General features: G+C 38.1%; 1 protein-coding gene across 1 annotated transcript; it reads right to left on the bottom strand.

Moving 5' to 3' along the window:
• Nucleotides 1-241: 241 nt before the first annotated feature.
• On the bottom strand, nt 242-1,533 carry LOC137935250 (uncharacterized). The gene is made up of 4 exons (XM_068779940.1): nt 1,480-1,533; nt 1,333-1,438; nt 824-1,179; nt 242-628 (listed from the first exon to the last, which is right to left on the bottom strand). The coding sequence occupies exons 1-4, from the start codon at nt 1,531-1,533 to the stop codon at nt 242-244; spliced, it is 903 nt and encodes a 300-aa protein (XP_068636041.1).
• Between the last annotated feature and the right edge of the window lie 8,637 nt (nt 1,534-10,170).

Raw genomic sequence — 10,170 nt, 5'->3', positions numbered from 1 at the left:
AAGGATTTGGGGTTCTTGGAACTCCCAATGATGAATGGACGTGAGCCTTTGAAGGAGCTCCAACCTTAGGCCTCTTTAGAGAGAGAACCTGATCTCATTTAGACTAATGATCAATGCTTGTTTTCATTCCATCACTTGACGCCCTAGATAGGTCAAGGAAAACATCAAAGGTTCTATAATTACAATTAGACCCTTATGGAACTTCAAATTATAAAAAAACCCCTAAGGTATGAAATACAAGTTATTCCATCTCTTCTCTTCTCCGGTTAGCCACTCTTGATGCTATGGAGTCCATAACATCACCCCCCTCCTGAAGAAAGAGCTTGTCCTCAAGCTTGAAAGTGGGGAAAAGAGTCTGGAAGGACTCGAGTGTCTCCCAAGAGGCTTCTCTCAATTCCTTGTCAGTCCACCAAACCAGCACTTCCCAAGCATTGTTCACTCGCCTGGCTTGACGGATCTGAGCGGGCGTGGGCATGAACCTGCCAACTTTGAGAGGAGGCAGAGGGGTATGCAGCAGTGGTGAGTCTCCCTTGAACGGCTTGAGAAGGGAGACGTGGAAGACGTCATGGAGCTTGGCATCATGTGGTAGTTTCAAACGATACGCCACAGTGCCAATACACTGCATTACCTGGAATGGCCCATAAAATTTTGGAGAAAGCTTATGGCGTTTGATGGCGGCAAGAGATAGTTGGCGGTATGGTTGAAGTTTGAGCCAAACAAATTCTCCAGGTGCAAAGGAAAGGGGACGGTGTCCTTTGTCATAAGTATGCTTCATAGTTGCTTGTGAACGTTGTAACTGAAGGCGGACTTGCGCAAGCATTGCATCTCTGTCGGCTAATGCTTGGTCCAATGCCGCTATCCGAGAAGACCCCGGTTCATAAGAAAGTAGGCGCGGAGGTTCGCGACCATAAACAACTTGAAAAGGGGTAGTACCCAGTGCGGTGTGGTATGAGGTATTATAACAATACTCCGCCCATGCTAACCAACGAACCCACTGTTGGGGTGTGTCCCCCAAAAAGCACCGCAAATACATCGCCAATGTGCGGTTAACCACCTCTGTCTGGCCATCTGTTTGAGGGTGGTATGCTGAAGAAAAAGCTAACTTAGAGCCATGGAGATTAAATAGTTCCCCCCAGAATTTACTGGTGAAGATAGCATCACAGTCGCTGGTGATGGTCTCTGGAAGGCCATGGAGACGGACAATATTATCCATGAAGAGCTGAGCGACTTGTGTTGCTGTATACGGATGGCTGAGGGCCATAAAGTGGGCATATTTCGAGAACCGGTCTACTACAACAAGAATAATAGATTTCCCTGCAGAAGGAGGGAGACCATCAATAAAATCCATTGAGAGATCTGCCCATACCTGTGAAGGAAGTTGAAGTGGCTGTAGCAAACTGGCGGGTTGTAAGGATTCAGACTTATTCCTCTGACAGACCTGGCACGATGCAATATATTCAGCAATGAACCGCTTCATACCTCTGCAATAAAACTCCCGACTGAGGCGGAAGTATGTCTTCTGCTGGCCCTCATGTGTACTATCATGAAAGGAGGCAATAATGGCAGGAAGGAGTACCGACGAAGGATGAAGATATATGCGTCCTTTATATAGAATGAGACTGTCCTGTAGTGTCCAGTTCTTGTCCTTGGAATGGTTTTTGATTTGAGCTTGTAATTCATGGAGATCTGGATGATGGCTAGTATCCTGACGGATTGTGTCCAGCAAAGGGGACTTGGGGTGGCTCAGTGCGTGCAAGTGTGAATCCCCTAGTTCTCTTCGGGACAAGGCGTCTGCTGCCCGGTTGAGATAACCCGGTTTGTATTCCACCTAAAAATCGAATCCCATTAATTTTCTGAGCCAATGTTGTTGTGGGGATGTAGTAAGGTGCTGCTCCAATAAGTATTTGAGGCTACAGTGGTCTGTCCGGATCACAAAAGGTCTGCCCCACAAATACGGCCGCCAATGCTGCACGGCTTTGGCCAAACCGATGAGTTCCCGTTCATAAGTGGCTAACTTGTGATGGTGAAGAGCGAGATGGCGGCTGAAATAGGCAATGGGGTGACCCTGTTGCTGCAAGATGGCACCTATCCCTCCCCCGGATGCATCACATTCGATGATGAAATTTTTGGCAAAGTTGGGCAATTGGAGAACTGGTGCTGACACTAATGCCTGTTTTAAGTTGTTAAACGAGGAGTCTACCAACTGAGACCACTTAAAGGCATGCTTCTTCAGTAAATTGTGCAATGGCGCTGCCAAGTGACCATATTCTTTGATATATTTTCTATAATACCCTGCGAGACCAAGGAACCCTTTCAAAGTTGTAACGGAGTGAGTTGTGGGCCAATCCATAACCGATTGTATCTTGCTGAAATCTGGTTTCACCCCAGATGCCGAGATCACATGCCCCAAATAAGCTACTTCGGATGTGGCAAAGTCACATTTGGCACGATTGAGAAATAAATGGTGTGCTCAGAGAATTGTGAAAACCTGTCTCAATTGGTGCAAATGTGCTTCCCAAGTTTTGCTATAGACCAGTATATCGTAAAAAAAAACTAAGACATGCTTCCACAAGAAAGGGCGAAATAACTGGTTCATAAGCGCTTGAAAGGTGGACGGGGCATTGGATAGCCCAAATGGCATCACCAATAACTCGTAGTGACCATGGTGGGTGCGGAAGGCAGTTTTTTCGATATCCTCCAAATAAACCCGAATCTGATGGTAGCCAGATTTCAAGTCCAACTTTGTAAATAATTGAGAGCCATGTAGCTCATCCAATAATTCATCGACCACTGGAATTGGAAATTTATCTTTGATGGTGCGAACATTGAGTTCACGGTAATCCACACAAAAGTGCCAAGATTTATCTGATTTCTTTACCAGCAATACAGGGGAAGAAAAAGGAGAATGACTAGGCTGAATCCTTGTTGGAGCATTTGTTGACATTGTCTTTCTATCTCATCTTTTTGCACATGGGGATAGCGGTAGGGACACACTACCACTGGTTCAGTGCCCATTTTCAAACGAATTCTGTGATCACACTCTCGTATAGGAGGAAGGTCGGCAAGGTCCTGAAAAAAATCAGCATATTCTGCCAACAATGAAGCTAAGTTATCCCCTTTTGAAGGATCCAACGAAAGTGTTTGGAGGCTGCATGGCCGCTGGGCGCTATTGCCCTGGAGGGTGATCGGATGGGTGTCCTGTTTAAAACTCAAGGTAAGGGATTGGAAATCCTATAAGATCGGACCCAATCGCTGTAGCCATTTAATGCCCAATACGAGGTCAAACCCAGCCAGCGGTATGACCAAAAAATCTGCTACAAAGGAGTGACCTTCAATAGTAAAGGGCATTGCTGAACCGAAACCCACAGTGGTGACCTTGTCACCATTAGCCACTGAGACTGATATTCTTGATTTCTGTTGTAGGGATAACCCCAACTGTTGTGCTGCCTGGCTGCTTATAAAATTATGTGTGCTGCCTGAGTCCACGAGTGCGAGCAGGAGATGATGGTTCATGGTGGCATGGACCTGCATGGTATTGGTGCTCTGCAGGCCTGTCATGGCATGGAGAGAGATTTCTGGTGTTTCCTCCTCGGTTTGGTCCATATCCTCCTGAAAGTCATCCTCTGAGGGGTCTTCTATTTCTACCCAAAATAGTCTTTTGCATTGATGGCCCTTGACGAATTTTTCATCACAATTGAAACATAGGCCCTGAGCCCTTCTCTGATCAATTTCTGCTTTTGTCAGACGTTTGATAAATCCCGGTGGGGGTGTAAAGGCTGGTGGTGGTGGTGGTGAGGGGTGGTTGGGAGGAGGCTTGGGGTGAGTGGAATAAGGACCATGGGGCTGTGGGCGAGGTGGCCAAGGGGGACGTTTGTTTAAGGACTCACGGAAGAGGCGCTGTTTGGTGTCCAATGCTCTTGCCAAATTCATGGCGTGGGCTAGGGAGGTGGGGGCTTCCAATTCCACTTCTAATCGAAGGGGTTCTACCAGGCCAGCCATGAACAAATTGACATAAAGTTCAGGTCGGACCAAATGACTTGCACGAGCAAGTTTTTCTTGGAACAATTTCTGATATTGTTCTATAGTGCCAAGCTGTTTTAGATTGACCAAATCCCCAACTAGGTTGCTGCGAAGCGGAGGACCAAACCGTAGCATACAATTTTCTTTGAAAAATTCCCAATCATAGACCACAAACTCGTTTTTGAATTGATGAAACCACATAAGCGCTTCATCGAGCATGTGGAAGGCGGCTAATTGAATCTTGCCTTCGGGCAGAGTTCCTTGATTGGAAAAGAAATGATTACACCTGTGCAACCACATTAAAGGGTCGGAGGACCCATCATACGTTGGAAAATCAACCTTTATGTACCTTGGCACAGTAGGGGGTGCTGGATTGAGGCCCCCACGAGTTGGAGGTATTTGGCGCAGGGGAGGAGGTGGAGGCGTTGGATGAGGGTTGAGATGATCTGCTGGGCATGAGGATGATGCCATCTGGACTGAAAGCTGGGTAAAGCCTTCCTCCTTGCGTGATAGCAACATCTGGAATTTTCCCTCCAGGCCATTGATTTGAGATTGTAGATCAACATGGTTCTCTTCCACAAAATTTTGAATTTCTACAGGGGAAGAGGAATCACCAAGGGTGGTCCTGTCTGCTACCACGATGTTAGGCTCTCTAGCCATGAATCGAGTCACCCGGCGATCTCGTCTAGCTTCCAGATTGAATGACGAAGAAGGGAAGGATTTGGGGTTCTTGGAACGCCCAATGATGAATGGACGTGAGCTTTTGAAGGAGCTCCAACCTTAGGCCTCTTTAGAGAGAGAACTTGATCTCATTTAGACTAATGATCAATGCTTGTTTTCATTCCATCACTTGACGCCCTAAATAGGTCAAGGAAAACATCAAAGATTCTATAATTACAATTAGACCCTTATAGAACTTCAAATTACAATTAAACCCCTAAGGTACTGAAATACAAGTTATTCCATCTCTTCTCTTCTCCGGTTAGCCACTCTTGATGCTATGGAGTCCATAACACAACACTCGGTTAAAAATCCCCCGCCTCCCCCTTTTATTGATGATTGCAAAACTTAATGTATAAAAACTAGAAAGAGTTTGCAATCCCTAAAAATTACGGTGACATTTTGGAATTATCTCTCTCTATATTTGTGCATTTCCATTTTAGATGTATACTTTTTTCTTAAATGAAAACTTGATTTTTCACTTTTCCCTTTATCTCATAAACAAAGAGATAAAAAGGCAAATAGATCACAACAAAATGAAAATTTTAGAGTTTATGTATGCAAAAACTTTAAAACAACAACAAATGTATGTAAAGAACATTTATTCACAGACCACAAATGAAGGCAAATGTTTTGATATCCAAGTTTGGGAAATTCCACTAGTTATAGTTTGGAATTTTATAAGAAAGAGAATTCTATTTGATCCTACACATGTTTTAAATATGGATGTGCATGCTTGAAACATGTTACAGATGCAAATGTGCTATGAGATCCAAACATCATTAAATTCTCAAGTGAAACTGCAGTGGTATAATTACACGAGTCAAACATGCCATTATTTTGCCCATTGACAAAAAAACTACCATAACAATCATAGATGATTGTAAAGTGATTTATCTGTCAATCATGCGTAACTGGTTATATTTTTGTAAGAAATAACTTATAGATTGGTAGTCAACACTCAGTTAAAAATCCCCTGCCTCACCCTTTTCCAAAAAATGCAAAATCTAAAATATAAACACTAGAAAGAGTTTGTAATCCCTAAAAATGATGGACACAATTTGGAATTATCTCTCTCTTCATTTATGCTTTTCTATTTTAGACGTATACTTTTTTCTTAAATCAAAACTTGAGTTTTCACTTTTCCCTTTACTCATAAACAAAGAGGTAAAAAGGAAAATTGATCACAACAAAATGAAAATTTTAGAGTTTAAGTATGCAAAAAATTTTAAAAAAATCAAATGTATGTAAAGAAAATTTCTTCACACACCACAAATGAACACAAACATTTTGATATCCATGTTTGGGAAATTCCACTAGTTCAACCCTAATTGCTAAAAATTTTATAAGAAAGAGATTTCTAATAGATCCTACACATGTTTCAAATATGGATATGCATGGTTGAAATATGTTAAAGATGCAAATTACCTATGGGATCCAAACCTCATTAAATTCTCTAGTGAACATGCTGTGGGATATTTACCCTAGTCAAACAAGTCATTATTTTGCCCAATTACAAAAAAGATGACCTAACAATCATATATGATTGTAAAATGATTTATCGGTCAATCATGCCTAACGGGATATATTTTTGTAAGAAATCACTTATGGATTGGGAGTCAACATTCAGATCAATATGCCCTGCCTCCCCCTTTCCTCGACGATTTTGAAACCTAATATATAAAGGGAAATAGATCACAACAAAATGGAAATTTTAGAGTTTATGTATGCAAAAAATTTAAAACAACAACAAAATTAAATAAAAAAAATTTATTCACACACCACAAATGAACACAAACGTTTTGATATCCAATTTTGGAAAATTCCACTAGTTCAACCCTAATAGCTTGGAATTTTATAAGAAGGAGATTTGTAATTTATCCTACACATGTTTTAAACGTGGATATGCATGCTTGAAACATGTTATAGATGCAAATAACCTATGGGATCCAAACCTCATTAAATTCTCAAGTGAACATGTGGTGGGATATTTACCCGAGTCAAACAAGCCATTATTTTGCCCATTGAAAAAAAAGTGGACCTAAAAATCATCGATGATTGTAAAGTTTTTATCGGTCAATCATGCGTAATGGGTTATATTTTTTTAAGATATGACTTAATTGGGAGTCAACACTCAGTGAAAAATCCCCAGTCTCACCCTTTTTTCGATGATTGCAAAACCTAATATATAAAAACTAGAATGAGTTTGCAATATCTAAAAATTACGGACACTCCTTGGAATTATCTCTCTCTACAATTGTGCATTTTTATTTTAGATGTAAACTCTTTTCTTAAATCAAAACTTGATTTTTCACTCTTCCCTTTTTCTCGTAAACAAATAGATAAAATGCAAAAAAGCACAAATAAATGGAAATTTTAGAGTTTATGTATGCAAAAAATTTAAAACAATAACAAATGTAAGAAAAGAAAATTTAATGAACACAAAAGTTTTGATATCCAAGTTTGGGAAATTCCACTAATACAACCCTAATAGCTTGGAATTTTATAAGAAAGAGATTTCTAATAGAACCTACACATGTTTTAAATATGGATATGCATGATTGAAACATGTTAAAGATGAAAATCACCTATGGGATCCAAACCTCATTAAATTCTCAAGTGAACATGCTGTGGGAAATTTACCCGAGTCAAACAAGCCATTATTTTGCCCAATTACAAAAAAGATGACCTAACAATCATAGATTATTGTAAAATGAGTTATGGGTCAATCATGCGTAACGGGCTATATTTTTGTAAGAAATGACTTATGGATTGGGAGTCAACACTCAGATCAAAATCCCCCGCCTCCCCCTAATCCCAACGATTGTGAAAACTAATATATAAAAACTAGAAAGAATTTGCAATCCCTAAAAATTACGAACACTTTTTGGAATTAGCTCTCAGTACATTTGTGCATTTACATTTTAGATGTATACTTTTTTCTTAAATAAAAACTTGAGTTTTCAGTTTTCCCTTTATCTCTTAAACAATTAGAAAAAAAGGCAAATACATCACAACAAAAAGAAAATTTTAAAGTTTATGTATGCAAAAAATTTAAAATAACAACAAATGTAAGTAAATTAAATTTATTCACATACCACAAATGAACACAAAAGTTTTGACATCCAAGTTTGGGAAATTCCTCTAATTCAACCCTAATAGCTTGGAATTTTATAAGATATAGATTTCTAATAGATCCTACACATGTTTTAAATATGGATATGCATGCTTGAAACATGTTAAAGATGAAAATCAACTATGGGATCCAAACCTCATTAAATTCTCAAGTGAACATCCTGTGGGATATTTACCCGAGTCAAACAAGCCATTATTTGGCCCAATTACAAAAAAGATGACCTAACAATCATAGATGATTGTAAAATGATTTATGGGTCAATCATGCGTAACGGGCTATATTTTTGTAAGAAATGACTTATTGATTGGGAGTCAACACTTAGATCAAAATCCCCCGCCTCCCCCTTATCCCAATGATTACGAAAATTAATATATAAAAACTAGAAAGACTTTGCAATCCCTAAAAATTACGAACACTTTTTGGAATTAGCTCTCTCTACATTTGTGCATTTACATTTTAGATGTATACGTTTTTCTTAAATCAAAACTTGAGTTTTCACTTTTCCCTTTATCTCTTAAACAATTAGAAAAAGCCAAATACATCACAACAAAAAGAAAATTTTAAAGTTTATGTATGCAAAAAATTTAAAACAACAACAAATGTAAGTAAATTAAATTTATTCACATACCACAAATGAACACAAAAGTTTTGACATCCAAGTTTGGGAAATTCCTCTAATTCAACCCCAATAGCTTGAAATTTAATATGATAGAGATTTCTAATAGATCCTACACTTGTTTTAAATATGGATATGCATGCTTGAAACATGTTAAAGATGCAAAAGACCTATGGGATCCAAACCTTATTAAATTCGCAAGTGAACGTTCGGTGGGATATTTATCCGAGTCAAACAAGCCATTATTTTGCCGATATACAAAAACACTGACCAAACAATCATAGATGATTTTAAAGTGATTTATCGATCAATCATGCATATCGGGCTATATTTTTGTTAGAAATGACCTATGGATTGGGAGTCAACAGTTGGTTAAAAATCCCCCGCCTCCCCCTTTTCCTAACGATTGCTAAACCTAATATTTAAAAACTAAAAAGAGTTTGCAATCTCTAAAATTATGGACACTTTTTGGAATTATCTCTCTCTCTCCATTTGTGCATTCCCATTTTAGATGTATACTTTTTTCTTAAATCGAAACTTCAGTTTTCACTTTTCCCTTTATCTCGTAAACAAAGAGATAAAAAGTCAAATAGATCACAACAAAAGGAAAATTTTAGAGTTAACGCACATAAAAAATTTGAAAACACAAAAAATGAATGTAAATAAAATTTATTCACACACCACAAATGAACACAAAAGTTTTGATATCCAAATTTGGGAAATTCCACTAGTTCAACCCTTATAGCTTGGAATTTTATAAGAAAGAGATTTCTAATTGATCCTACAAATGGTTTAAAAATGGATATTCATGTTTGAAAGATGTTAAAGATGCAAATGTGCAATGGGATCTCAATAAGTTCTCAAGTGAACGTGGGGTGGAATATTTACCCGAGTCAAACAATCCCTTATTTTGCCCAATTACAAAAAACTGACCTAACATTCATTGATGATTGTCAAGTGATTTATCGGTCAATCATGTGTAATGGGATATATTTTTGTAAGAAATGACTTATGGATTGGGAGTAACAACTCAGTTATAGATCCCCTATTTCCCTTTTTACCGACAATTTCAAAACTTGAGATATAAAAACAAGAAAGTGTCTGCAATCCCTAAAAATTATGGACACTTTTTTGAATTATCTCTCTCTACATTTGTGCATTTATATTTTAGATGTATACTTTTTTCTTGAATCAAAACTTGATTTTTCACTTTTCCCTTTATCTCGTAAACAAAGAGATAAAATGCAAAATTGATCACAACAAAATGAAAATATTAGAGTTTATGTATGCAAAAATATTTAAAACAAAAAAAAATGTAAGTAAAGAAAATATATTCACACACCACAGATGAACACAAAAGTTTTGATATCAAAGTTTGGGAAATTCTACTATTACAACCCTAATGGCTTGGAGTTTAATAAGAAAGAGATTTCTAATAAATCCTACACATGTTTTAAAGATGGATATGCATGCTTAAAACATGTTAAAGATGCAAATGATCCATGGGATACAAACCTCATTAAATTCTCAAGTGAACATGCTGTGGGATATTTACCCGTGTCAAAGAAGCCATTATTTTTCCAATAACAAAAAAAATGACCTAAAAATCATAGATGATTGTAAAATAATTTATCGGCTAATCATGCATAACAGACTATATTTATGAAAGAAATGACAT

Source organism: Aristolochia californica, unplaced genomic scaffold (genome assembly GCF_029961685.1).
Source record: "Aristolochia californica isolate CCGP_79_NKW_82.1479 unplaced genomic scaffold, dmAriCali1.0.hap1 SCAF_6, whole genome shotgun sequence".
NCBI classification, from domain to species: Eukaryota; Viridiplantae; Streptophyta; class Magnoliopsida; order Piperales; family Aristolochiaceae; genus Aristolochia; species Aristolochia californica.
Note: the sequence above shows the minus strand (reverse complement) of the source record. Positions and strands in the feature narration are given on the sequence as shown.